At 38.3% G+C, this 25,820-nt stretch overlaps 1 protein-coding gene across 4 annotated transcripts in view; it reads right to left on the reverse strand.

Moving 5' to 3' along the window:
- Window positions 1-25,820, reverse strand: part of TDP1 (tyrosyl-DNA phosphodiesterase 1) — a 41,439-nt gene that overhangs the window by 5,370 nt on the left and 10,249 nt on the right. For 3 of the 4 annotated variants that reach the window (XM_071557685.1, XM_071557686.1, XM_071557687.1), the window contains 8 exons: window positions 24,726-24,896; window positions 23,083-23,161; window positions 19,706-19,891; window positions 18,929-18,977; window positions 17,279-17,345; window positions 12,373-12,480; window positions 11,480-11,582; window positions 3,242-3,356 (listed from right to left, as the gene is read on the reverse strand). In XM_071557685.1, coding sequence (XP_071413786.1) covers window positions 3,242-3,356; window positions 11,480-11,582; window positions 12,373-12,480; window positions 17,279-17,345; window positions 18,929-18,977; window positions 19,706-19,891; window positions 23,083-23,161; window positions 24,726-24,896 — 878 coding nt within the window. Of the gene's footprint in view, window positions 1-3,241; window positions 3,357-9,826; window positions 10,101-11,479; window positions 11,583-12,372; window positions 12,481-17,278; window positions 17,346-18,928; window positions 18,978-19,705; window positions 19,892-23,082; window positions 23,162-24,725; window positions 24,897-25,820 lie in introns of those variants that run through there. The other variant, XM_071557688.1, reaches the window with a different exon arrangement.

The following is a 25,820-nucleotide window of genomic DNA, read 5'->3' on the forward strand; positions in this document are numbered from 1 at the left end:
AACCAGGCAAAGGTGGACAAGACTTTGTATCTTTTTCCTCCCTGTTATACTGGTGAACAGGGACCAAATAATTTCAATATTATTGAACTCAATGGAATTTAAAAGGCTGTCGATCAGTCTCATGAATTATTATAGCTGAATCCAGAAAAATTTACATCATTTACTGATAAATTTATCATTGTATGTACTGAGATGTATTTTATTTCTTCTCAAGAGGCATTTACTTGACTGTAACAGTTTTCATGTTCAAGTCCTGTCCAGTACGATAAACACCAACTAATAGGACAGAAGCCTTTGTGACAGAATGATAAAGAATCTCTGCAATTAAATTACTGCCACAAACTAGGAAACTGTTTTTCTTTCCCTTTGTTACATTATATCATAATAGAATTCTCCAAGTATATTTGATCCATGACTAGAATTTGTACAGGAAAAAACCACTGTATTTTGGAATACCTATTTTCTACTTAGAACTCTTCATAGCAAACATATAGCTCTTCTCCTGACCACCCCTTCACTGTTTCACCCACTTCTCATCTCTCTGCTTGTAATAAAATTTTTCTGATTATATGAAAGTGACGTGTACTTTGTTTTCCCATGGTTAGAGAATTTGAGTTAATGGAAAATCCCCCCAGAGCCTTTTCTCCTTCAATTACAGGGATCAGTCAATATGGTTTCTTTAGGGAAAGAATAATTACTTGCATTTCTGCTTCTCAGGATTTTATTAAAATAAATCTATTAATATGACTCTCCAGAGAGTTTAGGAGCTGACAACTGTATTGTTAAGAGCAGATTATTTTATGAGTCCATCCCACAACATGGGAATTCTTTAAACATCTTCTCCACAACAAGGCTGAGGAACTGAAACAGAATATTCAGAATGGAGCTGTGAAGAGGCACAGGCAACTGACTTCACTTCCACTGCCAAAGCCTAGACAACCTGAGTTCTGACATCTGTGCATATCATAGGAGAAAGCTGGGACACAAAACCTGAACTACAGTCAAGGGAGTTCTCTACAGAAGTAAGTAGAAAAAAGTTCTTTGGAAAAAAAACCAACTTCACATGTAGTTGCAATATGCATAAAACTCATTGACATAGTAGGTTAAGTGCTAGAACTAAAACAAGAACAATATTAACTGTACAAGTACATTTTTAGACAATGAAGAACTTGAGAATGCACATGAATTCTAGTTGTTAATCTTTAGTTTAAAATTTCCAAAAATTTAAGTATGACCTTTTAAAAAACCTTCCAAAACCCATCAGTTTGAGCATTAGTTAACAGGCAGACAGTGCATATACATCCTAAAGCACAACTGCTAGTTGTAGGATATTCTTCCCCTATAGTTAGTGCATAACCCAGGCACAACCCTGTCACAGCTCCCCAAGACAACTTTAACAGTACTAAAATGGACAACATTGTTTTATACTAAATAAAACAGCATAACAACCTTTTATTATCATTTCTACATTGAGCCAGTATTTTTTTTCTCTGGGAGAATGAAATACCACTTAGGAATTCTTTTAGGAAAGCAGTAAGCTCTTATGAGCAGAACAATCATCAACACTCAGAACATGCATCATGTTGAAGAGGGGAATGCCTGGCTGTGTAGCTGCTGCAATACTTAAGGTTTTGACTTCTGTGATCATGGATCTACTGATGGGAAGCCAGGTTTGTTAGAAGCTGAAGAGATTCACCTGACCAAGTGGGGCAAGAGCTTCTTTGTCAACAAGCTGGGCAGAACTGTAAGTAGGGCTTTAATCTAGACTCGGTGGTGAAAGAGGACGGAGTTTTGAGCAACACAGAAGAACCAGAGGCTGCTGCTGCATTAGGAACCAACAGGGCTCACAGGTTCACACCTGTGAAATGCTGCAAAGGAATCAGGGCTTGTTCTTCTGAAGAGGTGACATGATGAACAGCCCAGTAGAACTGTGTCTACACCAATGCACACAGCATGGATAACAAACAGGAGCTGAAAGCCACTGTGCAGCTACATAACTGTGAGCTAATCAGTATCACTGAAATCTGGTGGCATAAATCAATGCCATTGATGACTGGAGCACTGCAATCAATGGGTATACACTGCTCAGAAGGGACAGGCAAGGAAGAGTGACAGGGCTATCAGCTGCAGAGAGCTGTGTTTGAAAAGCAGCAATGTGAGTGAGAGCTTGTGGGGAAAAAATTGGAGGTCAAGCCAACAAAGGAAACCTTTTGGCTGGTGTTTAGCACAGTTCACCTGATGAGGATTACGCTGGTGAAGCCTTTTTACTTCAACCACAGCAAGAAGCATCATGCTCACAGGCTCTGATCCTGCTACAGGATTTCCATCACCCTGAAACAATGTGCCCTTACTTTTATAAACTATGTAAGACTCTATTGAAGTCTACTGACTTCTTAGCCGAGTCACTTGACAGTTCAAAAATGTACAGAAAGATTTGAGTTTCTGTAAACACTGCTGTTTCAAGCTCTGCTCTAGGCCAGGTCTTTTTTAGATCAAGGCTTCTCAAAAAAGAATTTAGTTACAATCTTTTGACAATAGTTTTAAGAACAAAAATATATAAAAATTTACTTTTATCAAGCATTTCAGGTTGTGCATCAACATTATTATCCTCAATATATCTTTTAGATTTTTGAGCCACCAGCACATAGCTGTATTTGCTTATCACTTCCCTGATTTGCATATTCTAATCTCAGAAACTGAAAAAGTTGAGATTTTGTAGACCTCTTTAAGTGTTATGAAATATAGCCTATGAAATATAGAATGGATCAAAACCAACACTTCTTTCTTCTGATTTACAGCAATTCTTCCACACTTGCTCTGTGGTATTTCTCTCATAGTCCATTTCCAGAGGATTGTTTTTAACTCATGCCTGCTCTCTTCCAAACATTCCTGTTTAAACACTCCTTCCCCCATTGGTTCTACAGAAAAACATTTTGATTCCATAATGAATATCTATTTTCATTATGCACGTAAGATCCCCAGAAGAGGAATAAAAAATAGCATTGAAGTTGTTGATCCAAAACTTAAACAATTTGGAAAAAATTAGAACTAAAGAACTCCATAGTACCTTTCTTTGAAGTCACAAGCAGAATGTAGGACTGATACCATATCAAATACAGTCATGCCAAAAAATGTTAAAATAAAGCTTTAGAACACAGCAGTATTCAACTGACTCAGAATTACTCAAGTTAGTTTGCTTCAAGTACAATACACCTACTTTTCTTCTGAAGTCATACTTTACCTTTGCTTCCATATTGTTCTGGTGGCAGGTCATAAGGTACAGGAAAATATGTTGCTGAATCTTTCCTTTCTTGAAGGTTTTTCCCTCCTACATGAAAGTAACCTTTGTCCAATCCCTGGGAAGGAAGGGAAACAAACAGAAGGAACACTTATTAGGTTTTAGGGAAAAGACAAAACTAATCCACAATGAATGCTTTTTCAATAAATTATTTTAATAAACAAAATGTTTTGTCTCTATTACTCAGATTAGATACTTCTTGAAGCACCTTCCTGTCTTGAGAACTCATCTTCTCTTTCTCCTACTGTTTCAGGTTCTTCTCTAATACCTTCATTTGCTTGGCCCCACATTGGATGTCCTCTGCCTTCTTAGGACCTTACACACATATCAATCTATTTCCATGTTCACTAGGTGAACACCCTTGGTGTTTAATACCCAATTAAAAGGAAAAGCTTTAAAAATTCTCTTTGCTGTTAAGTTTCATTCTGACCACATTAGTTAGGTGCTCAGTAAGTTTCATGAACTGGAGTTCACCTTTTGTTATAGAAACAAATCTTCTAATCTGTGCTTTTTTAGATATCTTGGGTAACATCATCTATGGACACTAAAAAATTTAATGAAGATTTCAATCTGCTTGCATAAAAGCTTCAAGGACTGCACTCAGAATGACAGCATTACTGTCAAACAAGTTTAGGACTATAAATAGAAAAAAGCTATAATGCAATACAAGGGTAGAGAGATTTAAAGTGATTCAAGTAACTTGGGCAAATGTTATTGCTTAGCCACTTCTTCAGAGAAATTTGATTCCATTAATCAACTGTAGTGAGTTATACAAAAGCAAATCTCTGAGATTTCAAATAGCCTACTGTCAATCAAGTGCAAATTGATTAGAAGAGACTAGAAGTTTAAAGGCTATCATGTTTTTATTATTTATTTCTAAGATGTCACTAACAACTGTATTTTTCTTTCTAAAATCATAGAATAGTTTGAGTTGGAAGGGACCTGCTTTTGATGCAGCCCAGGACTGAGTTGGCTTTGTGGGCTGTGATCACACATTACCAGGTCATGTCCAAATATTAAATATTTTATCCAAGCTCTATGGTCCATCAGTCTGAGTTTTACTGCATTACTGTTTTGTGATAGCACAAAGAAGCATCTTAATTACCACTAAATAATCCCACAGTATTCAAACATACATGCTGGCTGAATTGAGAGTCCCATCTATATGTTACTTCTACAATGGTGCAAGCTTTTCTTCACTCAAGTTTTACACCATCAAACGTTATCATTTGAAGTTGGAGAATGTGACACAAGACCACACAAAACACAGGAATCAATGCAGCTTACACTTTTTTCTTTAATATTCAAGAAGCATAGTAAAAGAAAAAGGAGAGCCACCAAAGACAATGTCAAGCTGTGTTACAGCAGTTTTAGCCAGTCAGTTCAACAATCTGCTTTAGAATATTATAGATACTTCTTCTCTCATGACCCAAAGTAAGAGCAAACTACTCATTATAATGTCAGAAACACTATGTATTATTTCAAGGACTAGGCAAAAGCCACTGACTTTTAAATGAAAGAACAGGGGTAACAAATACACAAGGTCCATGCTGTGTGAATGAAAATTCATTTTCAACTTCCACTTCAGGTGAATTTTGATAAAACTTCATTAAAACCAGGACACAGCATTTTGTGGAGCTTAGCCTTTAAGTAACAAGCAGTATGTCCAAAACAAACCAATAGTAGATATATAAGATTATTTTTAAAAGATCATAAACATCTAAGGGTTTGAAATAGACTGAAAAAAATAATAATTCCTTATTAAAAATGCAACAATCAAGTGGTATAGCTTTACTTCCAATGAACTTGAATCACTCAGGGGCTGGCAGAAATTCCATGTAAAAATGCAAACAGCCATACTTCTCTCTGTAGTGGAATATGAAATATGGCAGGGATTTTATAGCCAACAAACCACAGGAACTTTTTAAGTGCTGGTGGTGCCAAGAGCTTTTTTCACAACTCACAGCAGTCAGGATTCAGTTGGTGCAGGGTCTAGGTGGTGTGCAATCCTAGGTACTACTCACAAAGTGACATTTAAATGGTCAGCTAAAGTGGCTTGTATGAGGTTTGATTGCTCCAGAAGCCTGTGAGCTTCTCTCTTGTCTTCTACATGCAGCTGTGAGAGAAGTGTGGAATGGCAGAGAAGGTTTCTCCGCTATATCATGAGATGGTTCTTATTCTACAATGACCTTCATATGCCTGCCTGATCAAGAGCACCAAAGTTACAAATCTGCTGCCTGGCATCATCTCAGTTTGAAATTTGCATAATCCTTGCTATCTAAACCCACAGTGTAGAAAACAAGACCTCTTTCAGCCCCTGCATACAATGTAATGCCAGTTTAATTCGAGTATCACAAACTATGTCACATGTATTCCACTCTAAAGTTCAAAGGAGTGTTTTCACACAACATGAAAAAAAAAAGCACCAAACTGCAGGACATTTTTAATCTTTACCCCCCTGGTATCCATCCTTTTTTCAGCCTAGTAATATTTTTGTTTCTGCTTCATTTCTTCTACATTCCATGCCCTGTTATTACTTCAGCATCTTTCTTTCCAGGTATTTTGTTTCCTTCTCTTGTTCTACAACTTTGCTTTCCTCTGCCTTATTCTTCCTCAGCAGTCAGTAGCGTATTTTCCTCTCCTCTGAGAGCCTGATTTCTTCCCTCCAAGGCTGCTTGACTCCATCAGTTGATCCAAAAATGGTTTTATTAATCTGTCAGAACTTAACCTGATAGAGATCTTCTAATCAGGAAATACTAACCTAAGAAAAGAGATTAGTTTTCCTCAAAACACCCCGGAGTAAGAGTCTAGTTTATGGAATACATTCTTTAACAAGGCGCTCTCTGAGGAGATTCACATGCTTTTAAAAATAACTCATGTGTCTATCTTCACACAGAAGATCACACAAACTGAAGTAAGTCATACACTTTGTTTTGAGCATTTCCTGAATGTTGACAGCTCTCACTGCTGTTTCCAAAAACCAAAAAGCAGGATCTTGCCTAAAATAATTTTGCCTGCCTTGTAAATTTTCCTCAGCCGTATTCTATTATTTCAGAAGTTTTCCCTCCATGGCTTTATTTTGCTCTTTGACTGCTGCTCACAGCAATATATTTTGAAATGCTAATAGATACATTTCTTGGTTGGAATCTAGAGAAATGAAAGAAGAAAGTGGCTCTACATTACCTTGGAATCTAATGTTACAGTCAAAGAGCTTAACCTAGTTAATTTTGGTTGAGCTGTGATTGAAGGTGCCTGGTTCAGTCAGGAGAACTCAGCAAAAAGTGAAGCAGTTCAGTTCTGATGATCACACACGCCATGCCTGGCTGCTCTAACCCAGATTCAGTCCACACACCCAGACCCACAGTCAGCTATAATTATCACAGTCAACTCCTTTCCAGTCAGTACTCACCATCAAATACAGCCTTTCAGAATCGGAAATACTGTTCTTAGTTGTCTGGGTTGATTATCTAGATATAGTTGTAGCATTTGATGGCCCTAGGTAGGCAATCATGGGTAAGTTTTTAATTAGCAACTGCTATGTTTCTCTGAGCTTGTATTTCCAAAAGCTGACTGGCTAGTACCATATTCAACAAACTTTTAAAAGGATTTCAGTATTCCACAAACTTTTATACTATTTTACTGATCAAGCTCAGTTTACCTTACAGTCTTACCAGACATGAAGCTATGAGGAGGAACTACTTACTTAAAAAGCTTTCCATAAGTCACTTTCAAGATTTTTCAAACTAGTTACTGGAACATGCTTCTCAGAACTTGCTTTTAGATGATGGAGTTCTATCAACATGTTTTACCTGTTAAAGATGTTGTTTTATTTCAGCCTCTGGAAAGGAACCCTCCAGCAGCTCAAACAGCAAGTTGAAAAAGAGGGAGTGTAGATGTAGGAAGTACAAAATAGAAATGGAGATAGAAAGGGAAATGTAGGTCAAATACAGGGCACAGTCTTTTTTATAAACAGTTTTTTGATCAATAGAAGCTTGTGATCTTATGTCAGCATCAGCTGATTTCTCCCTAAACACTACAGCTGTAAATGATAACAGCTATGCTATGTTTTCTGAAAATTGGTATTAGCACACCAGGCCAAGACCCAACCTCAAAGAATAATTTTGGGAGCATTTGAAAAAAAAATTCAAAAACTGGCAGTCAACTGATAGGAAGTGAGAAACGATTCACTTGCAAATTTGGATTCCGCAGAAACCAGAACGCACAAAACACAGAGCTAGAGGAGTCCTTAACATGAGTAGCATTAAGTTTGTGTAGTGTGGCCAAGCAGTCCAAGGTGCTGGATTAAGGCTTGTCTCTTCTGGGACATGGGTTCAATTCCCAACAATGCCAGGGATATTTTAAAGGTTTGACTCTATGACCTGAAAGGACTTTTTCCAACCTAAATGATTCTGTGATTCTATGACACTAAGCCTTGCCTTCTACCAAAATAAGTGTTGTTACTTTAATGATAAAACAACCTGAAGATACAGAACTATCGAAAATTGGCAGTATTAAATCAGCATTCCAATATCTGGAGCATGGTGAGTCTCTCAAGGCCTAGGAAAGCTCAGTTATGTTTCAAATCACTTCATCTACTTTGGATTTTGTGTAACTTTAGTTGCAAATAAACTTTTCTGTTTCTAAAAAGTTCTCTGTTATCTTCCCCTTAGACTACTCTACCCCACAGTATGCTACAAGCACACTGAGCCCGTGTGACATGACCCAGCAGTGTACACTTGCAGCCCAGAAAGTCAACTGTATCCTGGGCTGTATCCAAAGCAGCCAGGCCAGCAGGGTGAGGGAGGGGATTCTGCCCATCTGCTCTGCTCTGGTGAGACCCCACCTGGAGTGCTCCATCCAGCTGTGGGGCCCCAGCACAGGAAGGACTTGGACCTGTTGGAGCAAGTCCAGAGCAGGGTCACGAGATGATCAGAGAGACAGAGCATCTCTCCTACAAAGACAGGCTGAGAAAGTTGGGATTCTTCAGCCTGGAGAAGAGAACGTTTCAGGCCTTTACCGTTCAAAGCAATGCAGTGCCACTCCCACCACAAGGAGAATTAGCTCTAGTTCCTAAACAGAGGTTTGGCAAAGAAGGCAGAAAAGAGGTCATATTTTTGCAGTGTATCAGTGAAACACATCTGCTCATGAGGGTGGACCCAACCCATGTCTTTTTAGCCTTGCACCCTGATGGCCACAAGCTTGAGCTTCATTAGGAACTGTTTACCCAAGAGTATCTACCAAAACTAGTTGTCATTACTAGTAGAGTATTATCCATTCATATTAGATTTACAACAGAATCTATCTCTAAATTTTCTTGTGTAAACAGACCTACAGGCTTCTGCTAAAGACCAGAGCAGACGCTTAATAAGTATCAAATGGTTTCTTAATTATCAGTAAACTGCTTTTAAATTCTGGTTATTTTTATGCAACACAAATACAGTTCCACTTTTAATAACTCAAATCTTTTATGTGGCTATGTGGATTTTTCTCCAACTGCTAAGACTGGACTACAAGCAGAAACAAAAACATTAGTAAGTTTGGTCTAAATAAACATACAGAATGATGAAAGAGACATTAGTAGCAGAAAGGTCAAATTAGTTGCAAAGAAAGTAACATTTTAACTTCAGACAGCTAAAATTTTCTAAGGTTTGAAGGCTTCAGAAGCTTTTAAATTTCTGATAATTAAACACTCCTGAACAGATAATTCTGTTCATCAAAACGAAATCTGATATTAGAACAAAACTGTGTTAGTTACACAAAAACTCAGAAGAATGAGATCAAAGACATTAAGTCTTAAAAATTAATGTGTGGAAAAGAAAATTCAGGTCTTTTTTTGTAAGTTTTGGCCCTCTGAAAAGTGCTCTTTGATCTCACCTCCCCTGCTTTACAGGCAAGAAATCCTGTGTAGAATACAAGATTCATGATGTAATGCAAACTGAATGTTCTCATGGGTGTTTGGGAAAGGGGTGGTAGTGGGAGCTGGTGGTTTTTTGTTGTTTTGATGGGGTTTTAAGTGAAAACTCTGCAGACTGATAACATCTGAAACCAGTATGGTCATTCCTGGCAAAAAGACTAACACAATTATTCCTCATTTTCTACCCATTTGAAGTATGTTTCCCAAAATTAACAAGGTATAGAAAAGCCAGAGTCCGAACAAGAATATTCAAATTATGTAAAATGAGTGTACAATCTGGTGATCAGCTATATTCGTATGAAAAAAAATCATTTACTGGGTTCAAATATAACAGTAGCATAGTTTCTTGCTAGGCAGCCCCTGAGGATAACAGTAGCCAACTTCTGAGAATGTTAATTTATCCCTTTGAGGTCAGTCGCTGCTAAAAGAAATTTTTGCAGATTTTTTTTGCCCAATGTTTCATTATTCTGTTAATAGTTGTTTATGCAAGTGATGCTTGCTTTGTTTTAGAGCTCAGACATATAAACCCCAATGCTTTCTACAATAAGAAGCTATAGGACTTTTCTTGTTTACTCTGATAAACACATTTTCTGTAAAAGTTTTCTTCCACATTAAACCATGCTAGAGAATAATGTTTCTAAGGTTCAGAGTATTAGAGACTTCAGTACTGTGCAAATTCATAATAAATTTTAAGAGTGAGATAAAGGAGTTTTTTAGCTGCAGTCAGAAACTATCAATCTTAATATTGCAATCTTAGGAGACTGTAATTGTACAGTTATGGGAGGCAAACATTTTTACAATATCATAACATTAGTAAATACTCACTTGGGAGTACATTACTAATCAGCAGAAATGACAGAACATTATGTGATCATCCATGAACATTACCTAGGAAAGATATATTCTTCATCAGAAAACTATTTCTAAGGACTGTCAGCAAACAAATTCTCCAATTTTTTATCTGGGAAAGAAGAAATTTCACACTGGAAGGAGTTTGAGTGGTTTCTGATCACAGACCAACTGCTGATGATAACATTTTGGTACTATTAGGTTCACCAGAGAAAAAAAGGAATTAGCCACAGGAATTAAAATCTTGCATCTCCCCACTATCAGGTAGTGTATCTAAATAAGACAAAACCCAGTCCGAACCAAAAAGGGAAGCTTTTTTTTTGTTAAATACAATGTAAAATTAAGCCACAGGACTCACTACCATGAGATTCTGTAGAGGGCTAAAAAATAGACGTGCAGTTCAATACAGACCTTGATGTGTTAAGATACAGTCACAAGACTCTGGAAATGTGTTTAAGGAATGAGTAAGAACAGTAATCAATGCAACATTAAGAACTGTTTTTCAAGTTATAATAATGTGCATATGCATTCACCATCTATTTTTAAAAAGCATGAAAGAAGGTATTTCATAGAATCATAGAATTGATTGGGTTGGAAAAGACCTCTGAGATCAAGTCCAACCCTTGGTCCAACTCCAGTCCCTTTACCAGATCATGGCACTCAGTGCCACGTCCAATCTCAGTTTAAAAACCTCCAGGGATGGTGGATTCCAATGCCTGATTACTCTCTCTGGAAAGAATTTTTTTCTGATCTCCAACTTAAATTTCCCCTGGCAGAGCTTGAGGCCGTGCCCCCTTGTCCTATTGCTTGAGTGCCTGGGAGAAGAGACCAGTCCCCACCAGGCTAGAACTTCCCTTCAGGTAGTTATAGACAGTGATGAGGTCACCTCTGAGCCTCCTCTTCTCCAGGCTAAACAACCCCAGCTCCCTCAGCCTCTCCCCATAGGACTTGTGCTCCAGTCCCTTCACCAACCTTGCTGCTCTTCTCTGGACTCGCTCCAGCACCTTAATATCCTTTCTGAACTGAGGGGCCCAGAACTGAACACAGTACTCAAGGTGTGGCCTCACCAACACAGAGTACAGGGGAAGGATCACTGCCCTGGTCCTGCCAGCCACACTATTTTTGATACAGGACAGGATCCCATTTGATAATCCTTTCCAGCAATATTTAGGCTATACATTACAATTTAAAACTATTATTGCCTTTCAGTAACATGACGTAAGTCACAGCAATACCAAATCCATATCTGCTGTGTAGAAAAAAAAACTATGAACACTTCATATAAACTCCATTTCCTATTAGCTTTTTAACCTAGAAACACAGAACTCACTGATTAGATTATCCAGTCACGCTTGTATTCATAAGTACTTGCAGATTGTCATGATATCCTGAAATTTGTACTTGAACTATGAACTTACAAATGCTGAAGGCAAGAAAAGAACTCCAAGTTCATAAGAACGGATCATCAGTTGGCTGCCGTTTTTCTCCAGAGCTCCCCAAGCTGCTTTAGATAGATTGGCACTATGAAGAGAAACAAAGCATATCTGTGAGGCACAACCTTCACTGCATAAAATGTTTAAATAACACAGCTGTAGCAATGCCCTTCTAGCAGGAGAAATTGCATTCCATCAGAACAGTCTTCTCACAAGTGATTTGGGTGTTATTCCTTACTGCTATTTTTACAGCACAGTGGGAGCAGCAGAGACAATATGGAAAAGAGCATTCATACAACACATGTGAATAATTACACAAGCCTATTTGTGTCATACAGATCTACAAGAAAAATTCAACTTTTCAATGTTCTCTGCACATTTCAGAAAGATATTTCATATTGGTAAGTAGCTTCAATTTGACAGCTTAGGAAGATTAAAGGCTAGATCAATTATGACTAGTTTCAATACACTTACATTATTTTATAACAATAAGGCAGCACAAGGATAACTTTGATTTAGCGCATATCTGTTTTGTACAAACCAGCACATTCATATATGTGCCATATCACAGCATGTGTTAAAAAAACTTAATCCAAGATTTAAAATACTTATCACTTCAGTTAGTGTTGAATTCCAAAACCAGCAGTCACAACTCACATAGGATTTTGGTATGATTACCAACAGTTCCTGACATAATTATTTCAACTTACTGCCTCAAAGGGGGCAACACAATGAAGAAACATTAAATATAGACAAAAATTGCTATCACTACTTGAAGTCCCATGAGGATTATGGCAGTAACTCACCCGGGCTTGTAGCTGACAGACAAAGTCATATATACAGTTCTTAACTGAGAGGTGTATGGATGAGTTGTTTACCTTGTTACTAAGAACCATGCAATCTTCTGGAAGTCAGAGGAGAGTCTCATGTATGTCTTAATGTGAGGCATCGCATGAGTTCGACCCGAGACTTCTGCTGACCACTTGCTAGAAAGACAATAGGAATTCTTTTCATGTATGGTTTTATTTTGAGGTCTAAAAAATACTCACCATATTACAGTTCCATGTTTTCAGTAACACTACTTGTATTTGTCACATTAACACTTATTTCCCCTAGAGAAAAGTTGAAAGTACCTTATTTGATGGAATTGTTAATCCTGAATTCCAATTTTACTTTCTCAGAAGGGCAGAATTTATTTTTTCCCTTACAACCAACCCAGACAGATATTCTCCTCAGTATGCCAGGTTCTCTGAACAAGTTTTTCCATTCCTCCATTCCAGCTCGCACTCAAGACAGTCAGTCCAAACTTCTGGCCAATATTTCTTCTTTGAAGACTATCAATGGTTATAAATTTAAGCAAACAAATTTGGCACCAAACTAAACCTCATCAAATTCCCCAAGTTTATTACAGTTTATTATCCATGACATAGAGGCAGGGAGCAACTGATAGATTGTTGACACTACCCTTCCTCTTCCCTTTTGTGTGCCCCTAAGATTTTGAGAAATTTGAGGGCTTAAAGTAGAGGTCGTATCTATGTGTATCTATAAAAACTAGTTTAAAAGAACAAGCCATTGCTGGATTAATTCAGCATCAGTGTTACAGAATTAAACTGTAAACTAGCAGTGAATATATGTACATAACTGAAGGTGTGTAATCATGGTATTTAGAAGCACTTTCCACTCACAGCTGTTAGTCATCACTCAAATTCAGGAAGAAGGCTTCCTAACACACCTTTCTCCACCCAGAGACTTCTTTTCTCAGTTTAGAATATAATAGGCTCTATGTTTGGTTGTCACAATCCTCTTTGCCTAATTTAGCATTCTCTTTTAAAATGCGAATAAAAAAGAATCAATCAACTTTGAAAAACCTCAAGTGCAGTGTGTTCATCTAATAGCCTGAGAAGACTGACTTGGAAGGGCTGGAATTATTTACCTAAGCTGACTTTCGGGACTAACATTTACCATTACTGAAGCCAAAGTCAAGAGGCTTTATAGTTCATGGGTCAAGACCTACTTTAACAACTCTATCCTTGATAAAGGAAGGAAACATCTTTCTGAGAACCGGTCTCATATTCCTAAAGGGCAAGAGCTGAAACACTCTCCATATGTTTGACGTGAACTGGCCTTCTTTATAATTTGATGCAAGTCACATTGAAGTCTGTTTCTGAAGAATAAACTATATATATGATATAAAATCAGCTCACTAAACTTTTCTTGCCCTACAGAGCTCACCCTTTCCATACATACAGATTATAAGGCTGTACATTAACTTTAAGTGTAACTCCAGTAATATTGTAGAAATGACAAACAGGAAAACCAGTGGAACTGGGAATTTAAAACAGATTTTCTTTAGATTTACCTCACTGCCTTACTCCAGGACAAACTTCTCTCCTCACTAGCAACTGCAGTAATTTTGAATACTATCGCAATCTACAGCCCTTTTGCCTCCTTATCATCTTTGACAGATACATTTAAGTAGTGTGTCTCAGCAAGAGTACCACCACTTCTCTATTATTTACTAATTACAGTAATCCAACTGCAGTTTTAATCACAACTGATTGAAACTGGTATTTTAGAAATTTAAAAACCAAAAGTGGAACCTTTATTTTGGTCATGTTTTCCTTAGTAGGAAAGCACAGATATAAAGGAGAAAAAGAGGAAACTGCTGATTTTGGCTATGATAGTTATTTTTCTTCATAGTAGCTAGTAAGGGGATTTGTTTGGATTTGAGCTGGAAACAGTTGTTTACATAGATGTTTTAGCTATGTCTGAACAAGACAGCCTTTTCCACCTCTCAGAAGACCTCACTAGCAAATGGGCCAGGGGTGCACAAAAGGCTGGGAGGGGACACATCCAGGACAGCTGATTCCAACTGACTGAAGGGATATTTTCACACTATACACTGTCATGCTCAGCATATAAATCTCAGGGAGGGGAGGAGGGAGGGAGGGAGGGAAGGAGGGAAGGAGGGAAGGAGGGAAGGAAGGAGGGAGGGAGGGAGGGAGGGAGGGAGGGAACAGTTAAGAGTGATGGTATTTGTCTTCCCAAATAACCAGTAGGCATGATGGACATGACTGAACACCTGCCTGCCCATGAAGTGTGGTGAATGAACATTTCACTTTGGTTGAAAGCACAGCTTTTGCTTTACAGAATTTTTCCCACTTTACTCTTCCAAGTCTCTCCCCCATCCCATTGTGGAGGTCAGGAGGAGGGTGGAAGAGCACGAGTGGTTGTGTGGTCAGGAATAACTAATTTTCCTGGCTGCTGGCCAGGAATAACTAATTTTCTCTACCATCACCTATTTCATCATTTAGTTCCTCCTTCAAATAGTGAAAGGGTTTTCCATCTCAAGAGAGTGGCCTCAAGGCTTGGGCAGAGTTAAACAACTCACACCATTAGTCTCAACCATAAGAGAGTAGTAGGGTCCTCTGTGTAAATGCTCTATCTCTCATCTTTATGATGTTAGGGGAACAACACTGGTGCTCTTCAAACAGATGTTTTTCAAAACTCTGTAGGCCTAAAGAACACAGAAAGCTTCAATACTACAATCATTATGGACTTTTCAACAGTAAGTTAAACTCTTGACAAACCAACTTCTATTTTTTGAAAATAAAAATTTGACAAGGTAACTGCACAAACATAAGGCATGCGGTATTAAAAGTTAATCAATTAAAATTAGCATTATATACAAAACTTGATCTGTTAAAGCTGATCACCTGTGTCAAAAGCAGCAATTAACAAAAGTCACTAAGCATTGCAAATCTCTCCTTATTAATCAGTAATCATGAAAGGAAAAACAAGCAACCATACCAGAGAGCAAACTGTAAATTACACCATTTACACAGCAGCTCATTTACAAAGCAGTCTATTAATCATTTGCTATGATCAGAAAAGTGAAATCAATATTAAATTTAGTCACATTACTATTTTGAGAAATTGCAGTTTGAGCTGCATTATAGGTTAGTTAAATACACTCAACTGGCAGAAGAGAGAAATGCAGTCTGCCCACAGTCATTATAAAAATTACATGCCTGGGGAAGAGGTTCTGCCTCTTCAGGTGAGACCATAACATGCTATTTTCCAACTCCATTAATCAATCCCTACTTGTAAAAAGGAGCTATTTCTTGCCTTTGAAAGTACAAAAAGTAATTTTTTCTTTCAGCTCTGGTAGAATTTCTAGTTTCCTGCTGGTTTTGTACTATTTTCCAGTGAGGTAAAAACAGACTTCTCTAATCCCTCTGCTGCCCAAAGTTTTGCATTACAGCAAGTCTTTAAAACAGCTTGTCTTATATTTAATTCTACTGCAAACCTATTGTTTCTCATATGTCCCAGATTCCATTGGTAAGAAGCTGCTCTATGTCACCTCCTCTATAGCAACATGCAGGCTCTGCTCCAGGGTTAGTGTCTTGGTAGTATTACAGGGTAGGGATTTGTAGCTGGGTAGTCACTACAGAGCAATTATCCAGGGCCACTTGTTACCTGCAAACAATTCAACAGATGAACTTGAAACAACCCTTTTGCTGCCAGAGCATGACCCTGGTATGTCTAATGAAACAGGTATGTGGGCATTTTCTCATTGAACAGGAATAAATCAATGAATGACTTTCATTATTAAGTAGCATTCTGTGCACTAAATAAGACACTAACCAAAAAAAGGTTACATCTTTCTTCCAGTAAGATTCTCATGAGCTATATGACTACAGAAACTAAATTGAGACTGCAGAAACACCCCCAGACTTATTACTTCCTCACTTTTTAAATCATGGCTGAACAACCTTGAAAGCTTAAAGATGACTGTAGCTTTCTTCCTTTGCTGAATGTGTTCAGAGGGAACACTTTAAACGCAGGAGACAGAGTCTCGTGTGCCTTTTGACCAAGTTTCATTCCTTGGACATTAAACATCAAGGCTCAGAGCAGCAATCCCGTTCACTCCAGAAGGGAGGATGCTCTCTGCAACCAGCAATTCTATTTCAGTCCTCTGAATAGATATGCAACTTAACATACTCTTACTTAGTAAATTAACTTACCAGAGCAACTTCCACCCGGAAGAGTTAAAAAGTTCTGATGAAAGGAATGGGAAGTTGTGGTCTTGTAAGAGGTTACCAAATGTAATAGTATTGTTTTGATCTGTGCAAAACAACTTTTCCCATTGTTCTCAAAACATGCTTAAGTCATTAAAGATTCAGGCTGAGGGATACATTTGGCATGGAATGTGTCAGACTGTTAGAATTTGGCAGCAAAACTAGTAGCACATGGAAAGAAGTTCTCAATAGAAGATGCTAGGCACCTTTAACAAAAGATATTACCATAAGGGACTGAGAATTTTTACAGGAGGACTGCTGCACTTAGACAAAACAAACAAAGAAACAACAACAAAAAAAACAACCAAAAAAAAAGCCTTCCTAACCCTGTTGTGCCTCAGTTGATATCCTAATACAGAGGCAAAGTGGGGAAAGTGAAATACAACTGTAAATTAAAAAACAAAAAAAGAGCAGTATTTTATTCCATTTCAAAGAAGGAAAACCTAAATAAAAGTTTGCAGAATCCTAAATCCATTAGCAACAGTATCCTGTATAATTTTTATAGGTAAATGGCATGTTTTCTACTACGTTTGGGAGATAAGACCCAGCAGATAAGGAACTAAAGCCTTTTATTCTAAAGAGTGTAAGAGTATCATGTTTGTAATCACTTCCATCTTATTTGCTTTTAGCACTCAAACATTACAGCATTCTAAGTTTAAACATATAATCTAAAAAAAACCCCAAAGAATTGATCTCTACTTACTGAAAATAGGAATGCAACCACAGCTGTTTCTGTGCTGTCTGTAGACTGTACGGAAGGGAGCCGCCAGCTTAAGGAAAAACAGAACATGGATATTTATTTTTGAAATGACATTCTAAAAGCAGCAAACATCTGGGGTAATAAGCTGTCTGTACCACCCTCATGAGCTACTTTCAGGAAATCCTTAAATACTCTGATAGTGTAAAATGGTATAATACTTTGGGGGTTTTTTATTATTGTAATTTACAAAGTTCCTAAACACTACGTTCACAGTAAGAAAAAGAGAAAAACATATACAGGCTACAGAATTACAGATAGTTTTTTGTTATGAGTTGGTATCAACAGATTTGGATCATTACCTATACAGACCAGAGGGAGTAAAACAAGCAGCTCTCAGAAGAAAAAAAGAACCAACCAACGCTCAAACAACATTATTTTAAAAAGCAAGGACTTCTTCAATGAAATTGTATTTGTATTGATTCGGCCTTTGGCTAATGCCTGTTGTGATTTCTTCAAACAGATTTAATAAAGAAGAATCAGCCAGGCATACTGAGTAACATTAATGCTGTGCATTAAAAGTGTGATGCAAAGCCTACTGCATTCAGCATGTCCTAGAAGATCTTTGGAAATATTTTCCACCATTCTTTGCTCTATCATCTTTCCCAGGCATCAAGGTGAGGCTGGCAAACCCACAGGTCACCAGATCCAACTTCACACCCTTCTTCAAGACAGCAAAGAATTCCTTCCTTTTAGTCCTTGTGAATGTCTTCCAATTGCCTTGACCTTCAGAAGACTTGTTTTTGAGTAACAGAAGTTTCACTGCAGTTCCTGTTTCAGGTTGGCTGGGGCTGTGCTTTCACTAACACATTGACTTTATGAAAATAAACATGGGAAGACTGAACAGAACAGCTGCACATCACAGTATCAAAAAAAGACCAAAGAAGGTCTGTGTGGCTCGGCTTTACGAACGAAGATTTGGGAAGGGCTGTCCCCACGTGGGTGTGCCCTTCCAGCCTGTGCAGTGGATTTCAGGTGAGGCTCAGCGTGTGCAGAACTGGCCCCACCGTTTAAGTCCTGAGGTTCATCTGCCACAGCCAAGCGAGCTTGGACAGTGCCAGTTAAGTCCTCAGGACTAGAACCTATAGCACCCGGCATTTCCCAGGAGGTCTCCCATCCAAGTACTAATCCGGGGCTGACCCTGCTGAGCTTCTGAGATCTGACAGGATCGGATGTCAGGGAGGCATTTAACTGTCTAGACCAAGGAGTAGTGAAACATCTTAGCCCCCATTGTATCTGCTCTGCAGAATCACACTGCAAACAAAACAGAAGGAGAACTTGGCAGAATGAAAGTATGACTGGAGTAAGAACTGTTGGCAAGAGCTGTTGTTTTCCTATACGGTGATGAATGAACATGGACAGACAGACTTAAACATTACACACCACTACCCACAAAGCCTTTTCTATTCAAGCACAATAGAACTGGAGTTAGAGCCTCAGATTAGAGCTCCAGTAAAAATAAGACTGCACTGCCACCTATTCTGCCAAGTTCTCAGTAAGATGATAACTTCATGTTCATTCCACATCAACCACTGAAGTGATTTTACAGGACAGTATGACCACAAAAAGGTAATAACTGGGGATTCATCTGCTTACCAGGATAGCCTTCCAGACTTTGCCTCACATTGTTCACAGTAGGATAAACCTTCATGGAAAAAGAAAAAGTAACTTTAATAACACTAAATATACCAACTGTCAATTTTCAAACAAACAGAAAACCTGAGGAAAAAAAACACATTAAAAGCTTCATTTTTCAAAATTAGTAAAATTACACTGCAGCTTAAAATTACATGTGTGCTGGTAACAAAGAAAGTCTAATAATTTCACCACTCTTACAGAGCCAACCAAAACTAATAATACTGCTTCAACCACTTTCCAAAGTTCTCAAAGCAAGCTCTTAACATTATTTTAGGAGATTTTGGTTTCACATTTCAAATGTGAGTAGGCAGGGGCAACTAGCACATGGTAAAGGCATGATTTGACTTTAATTTCTCCTTGATTCAACAAGCTGCTGCCACAAACTTCTTCCTGCTCCTCCCCTTAATTGTGCTAATAACCGAAGGTATTAATGACTAAGGGCTCAGTTACATCTCAGTAGCAGAAACAGCTGCATCTACAAAACTCAATGGAAGACAAGCTGTAGAAGGAGAAGATAATTTTGATTAGATTATGTATACTCTAGTGTCATGTAGACAGAAGTTATAGTATGTTTTATAGCATACCATACACAACTAAGTATCATTAAGTGGTTTATGATTTCAGGATGAAAACTCCATTACCACCTTCCAAAAGTTAAAAGAAAAACAATGACTAAGATTTCAAAAAGAAATTAGTAAGTGTTAAAAAAAGGTCACCAGCATCTAAAAGACATACCAAATGAAGTGGGACATCACTTTTATGGAAAGTTGTCACACTCCTGCCTGCAGCCACCAGACTTTCCTGGAACTCCGAGCACAGCCATTTGGACCCATCAGCTCCCATGGAACCAATGCTTGAGAACTGTCCAACAAGAGGCCAGGATTCCTGGGCTGGTATTGGCAAAGCATGATCTCTCAAAAGCTAGTGAGGGGAAGTAAAATAGTGTTAGACTTCAACAGGCAAAGAATACCTTAATCAGTTTGATATCACTTCTGATACAATCAATGCTCTATAATTCACTTCTGATAATGAAAGAGATTAACACTCATACTACATACTTAACTTTGCAATAAAAAAATTGCCAGACTTTCCAAATAAACCCACTTTGAGAAAAGATTAAACATCACAAGTTTTATCCAAAAAGGACCAAAGCCAACCATTAAACAATGTGTGAAAAGAATGTTAGCAGTTTTTTTAAAAAACATGAAACATTAGCTTCAGAAATCACAATAAATTATATAACTAAATATTTTGTTGATGGTTGTTTGACATAAAATTCCTCTTGTATCCTAAAGCCCCAGCTACAATAGAAGCCTATAATAAGAAGAAAAAATGGAACAATTGAATAGAAAATTGAAATAATCCTTTCAGAGGAGATCTTTAGCTGTGAATGGAATTTAAAGTCACATTAAAAACAGACAGATACAGGCACACATTAAATTGTATGTAGTGGCTACCTTCTCCACTCTAGAGAGGACACAGAACTAAATGGCTTCAGTCATCAGTGTACTATCATCAGGTCTATCTGCATTGGTACTGAAAACATTACCTTTTTTAAATCACAGAAACATTTGCCACGAGACCATCTTTAGCCTTTACAGGCTTTTGCTGTTTTATTTTGTTCTCGTTTTGTGTTTAGCTAGGCAAAAAACATGCAGACAAAATGTACCAGAAAGGACAAGCTCTTAACAAGCAATGGGACTTCTAAAAGAGTAATCTACTATCAAAAAGCAACACGATACATAAGTATTTTGTATGTCACAGAAGTTTGCCATGGACAGCATTAGAACTCTACGTAAAATTCATGACAGTAATGTCAGTTCAGCAGAAGACGCAGGTTGAAAGTTCTCCAATTATCAGAGGCCTTTCATGGAGGACATGAAATACCTCATCTAATTCTACAAAAATCCCCCAAAAGCAAACAACAAACAAGAAGGGTCCCTTCAAACTTGATATGCAATCTAGTATTAATATTGACCATTATTGCTTATCTAAATAATCATAGAATCATTTAGGTTAGCACAGACCTCTAAGACAGTGGAGTTCAACTATTAACATAACACTGTCAAGTCCATCACTAAACCATGCCCTTAAGGACCCTATCTACATGTCTATTAAATACCTCCAAGGAGGGTAACTCCACCACTTCCCGGGGCAGCCTGTTCCAATACTTGACAGCCCATTCGGTGAAGGAATTTTCCCAAATATCCAATCTCAACCTCCTCTGCTGTAGCTTGAGGCCATTTCCTCTTGTCTAAAAGCTTGTTTGAGAGAAGATACTACCCCAGCCTCTCTAAAACCTCCTTCCAGGTAGTTGTAAGTTGTGATAAGGTCTCCCCTGAGCCTCCTCTTCTCCAGGCTAAACACCACCAGCTGCTACTGATCAGAATTGTGCTCCAGGTCCTTCACCAGCTCCACTGCCCTTCTCTAGACATGCTCCAACACCTCAATGCCTGTCTTGTAGCAAGGGGCCCAGAACAGAACACAACATTTGAGGTGTGACCTCAGTGCCAAGTACAGAGGGATGATCACTATCCTGATCCTGCTGGCCACACCATTTCCAATACAAGCCAAGATGCCATTGGCCTTCTTGGCCACCTGGATGCATTGCTGGCTCACGTTCAGACAACTATTGACCAGCACCCTCAGGTCCTTTTCCACCAGGCAGCTTTCCAACCACTCTGCCACCAGCCTGTAGTGCTGCATGGAGTTGTTTTGACCCAAATGCAGCACCTGGCACTTGGCCTTGTTGAACCTCATACAATTGGTCTCTGCCCATCAATCCAGCCTGTCCAGACCCCTCTGCAGAGACTTCCTATGCTCCAGTAGATCAATACTCCCACCCAAATTGGTGGGGCTCAATACTGAGCCCTGGGCAACACCACTTGTTGTCTGTCTACCAGTCGGACATGACTCCATTCACCACCCCTCTTGGGGCTCAGCCATCCAACCAGTTTTCTATCCAGAGATGAGTGTACCCATCAAAGCCACGAGCTATTAAGTTTCCCCAGGAGAATTCTGCATGGAACAGTGTCAAATGCTTTACTAAAGTTCTGCTAGACAACATCCACAGTCTTTCCCTCATCCACTATGCAGGGCAGCTTGTCACAGAAGCTCAGGTGAGCCAAAGAGGACCTGCCTTTCATAAACTCAGGCTGACTGGGCCTAATGCCCTGGTTATCCTGTATATACAAGATGGTCTGCTTCATAACATTCCCTGATACCAAAGGAACTGACTTACAGGTCAGAGTTACAGGCCTGTAGTTCCCTGGATCTTCCAACCCTTCTCATAGGCATCAGATTTGTCAACCTCCAGTGAATTGGGCCCCTCCCCAGTGAGCCAGGACTGCTGATAAAGGATTGAAAGTTGCTTAGTGAACACTTCCAGCACCTTCCTCATTACCCTTGAGTGGATCCCATCTGGTTTCATGGACTTGTGTGCATCTCAGTGGTGCAGGAGGTCACTGACCCATTCCCCTTGGATTATGGGGGTTTTAATCCATGTTTCTAATTATTTAGTTGATATAAAAAGCAGTAGAAAAAAATCAGAATCTTAGCAATCTAGTGGAAAGAAACTAAAATCTTGACTGAATTGATGACATTCCCTATGTATAAACTAGTTTTTGATTTGATTGGTTTATTGCCAGGTCATTAGGGAAAACAGAATATGCAGTAACCCTTACCATCAAAGTAAATAAAACATGCCCACTCCCAGTGTGCAGGCAAGTCTCTGCATCAAGGAATCTTTCCTCAGTGCTCTTGAAAAAGCTACATTTGGATCCCAGTCACACCACAAGACTGGATTTTGACAGTGCTAGACACACCAACAGCAGCCAGGAAGTCATTTGAGTGACAGTGACTCCTCTGGTATCCGTAAGCACATGACAATTCAGATCACAAGCTGACCACAGCAATAACAGCCAGGAACACTGTGCAAAGTCTACACTGTCATAAGTTGCAAGCTGATGTATATTATTGCTAACTTTAACTGTAACAATGTATTAAAAGACTGATGATGACAGCTGAAAATATTGAAAGGAACTCAAGAATGCTCCCCAAAATTATATTTACATTTTAAAGGATGTTAACAAAAAGGGTTACAGTTTTTGTACCTTTCTGAGCCTAAGATGACCCCACTTTTCTTTATCACTGCCTTGATATCGTCCAGGGGTAGAACCAAGCAGATACACTCTAGAGAAAGGAAAAAAACCACAAAGCCAAAGTTATCTGTAGATCAGGAGTGGTTTGGTTTGTGAAGTAACAAGGTATTTAAGTAAACCTATCAGCAAGACTGAACACAGAAGAGCAACCAGAAATATTTAATCTTTTTTACAAGATTATTTACAATATAAAGAAAGTGGATTTTAAGCTATGTAATTTAGTATTAGCATACTGTGTGGCTGTCATGCACCACCAGGCCGTTTGCAGCATAGACAAGAACTACACCTATTTCTGTGTATAAAAATGCAGAAGACAGATGTTATCTCATGTGACACATAACTGGGTACGTTATTTTGAGTAAAGCTGATCTACGGTTACATCCAAATCAGCATTTTCAGGTATGAGTTGTCCTTTGGGCACCTTACAGTTCAGATGCAAGGTACAGCTTTTCCAACCAACTTCCTAATGGTTTAGTAATCTCCTTGACTTTGCCCTGAAAACAGGGAAGAGACATGCCCAAAATCACAACAAACATAAGCTTTAAGAAGCTGTTCCCCACTGCATCTCATGCCTGGCTTTATGCATGAATGAATGTCCCCTGCATATTTCATATAGCAGGGAGCTGATCCCTATCCTAACAAGTGACTCTTTCCCAGCCCATGCATTAACTCATATCACCTGGGGCTCAACTCATCTGGCCAAATTTAAGCAAGATGATCAATTCAATCAGAGCAGCAGCTCAGGCTGTTAGCTCTCCTGATAATAAAGTATATGCCTTTTTTTTTTTACCCCCTCCAATCCTGCATGATTCCAAGGACATTTTATGTATAAACTAGGTAAGGTTTCAGTCCCTATTTCCACCACACTTTATGACCATTCTCAGCTTTTCTTTTCAACAATTTTTATCAGCTTATAAAATTGCAACTAAGTCACCAAGGAGACTTACACTTTCTGAACTAAGTACCCATATTTCAGTGGAACCACAGGATGTATCTATTAGAAGTAAATTTAAGCAACCTGAACTACTTTAAGGAGTATTAGCAATGGGATATTAGAGAAGACTATTTCAAGACCAAGTAGGCACAACATTGCCCACCAGATCCAACCCATGCCTGTTACAGGCAAAATTCTATACATATGTGTGTGGATTGAACTATAACTCACAATTAGGAGCCTATTCTTTTCTCTCCATTACAGTAACATTTACTTATACAATTGTTCTTACATGAAAAACCCAATACAACAGAGTTTTTTCCTCTGGTAATTTTATTGGAGTAAATAGTTGCACCAGACTAGCTTAAAAGAAACTAAATCCTTATTACTTCACAGTGCCTTCTTTGAAGTTACTGCTGGTGCACCTTGCTTTCTTCCTTTAAAATGCATGCTCATGAAACTAGAAGTTGGTCAATTTGACATAATCTACACAAGACAGATTTAAACAACTGTGTGAAGTGAGAGTCATGCTTGAACACTTAAGTGTGAAACAAGGTAAGCTTACAAAACAAACACAAGGTCTAACAGATCCTAACAAAGATATTCAATTTTTAGAAATAAAAAATCCACACATGCAAGTTAGTAAACCCATAATAAATACCTTGTCTCTGATAAATCATGTTCTTGAATCAGATCTATCCATTCCTTGAGTGCAGGAGAATTGTAAGCCATCAAGTAACTTATTAGGTCAGATTTAAAATTAGTTGTTGATTCACCAGCACAATCAGTCGTTCCCTTAGGTAGCTTTGGATATAAAGGGCTTAGCCATATTCTTAAAAAAAAAAGGATAGATGACTTGTCTTTACAACCACAAAATCATCATCATCATCTTATACTCAAAACTACAAAACTAATACCTTCAAATGCAAACAACAATCTCAACACTTATCTGCAGCTCCCACCCCTGTTAAACAGGCCAGGATTAGACTTAGCAACAATCAGTACATTCATCAACATTTTCTATAGTAATAGAACACTGCAATTGTGCTAAACTACTGATTTGTGTCATTATATAGAAACCCAACAATTCAAGCATCTGAAAGTTTTGCATCATTTGAAGAATAGCCCACAACAATAAGTTGCCTTTTCAGAACTTCCATCAGAATAAAATAGGATAGGCACTATAGAGGGAAAACATTTAGCACTTCTTTCCAGTCACAAATTACTGTAGTCATGGAAACCAAAGCCTCTGCATTATCAACTTCACAAATGTGTTGCTACTATCCTTTGAAATTCAGAAATCTAAACAGACAAGTCAGTGAACCACCATATTGGTGATGCTGCATAGCACTGCAGTATGCAAAAGCTAAAAAAAAATATTTTTCATGTTTGACAAGGGAACTTTTAAGTATCCCAAATAGATATGTTCATGCTTTCTGAGCTTTCTAAGAAGCTGACACCAGACACTAAAGCCACCTCTAAGATACAAAGGCAAAAACCCCAGTATTTTTGCCACTCAAAACCCCTCATAAAAGCTTGCCTCTCAGACAAGCAAAAAGTCTCAAAGCCCTGCCATATTTAATGGCAGCAAAATGGATCTCAAAATGACAGTAACTTCTGGAAAGCCATTCTCCTATAGTTTGAAGAAATTTTATACCCTGATTTACTGTGGTGATCTAACTAAAAAAAATGCTCCCATCCAAAAAACAAGAGGTTGAGGAGCTTTAAATTAATGTGCTAGTCCTATTTCTTGTAC

Source organism: Pithys albifrons, chromosome 6 (assembly GCF_047495875.1).
Source record: "Pithys albifrons albifrons isolate INPA30051 chromosome 6, PitAlb_v1, whole genome shotgun sequence".
In the NCBI taxonomy this organism is placed as follows: domain Eukaryota; kingdom Metazoa; phylum Chordata; class Aves; order Passeriformes; family Thamnophilidae; genus Pithys; species Pithys albifrons.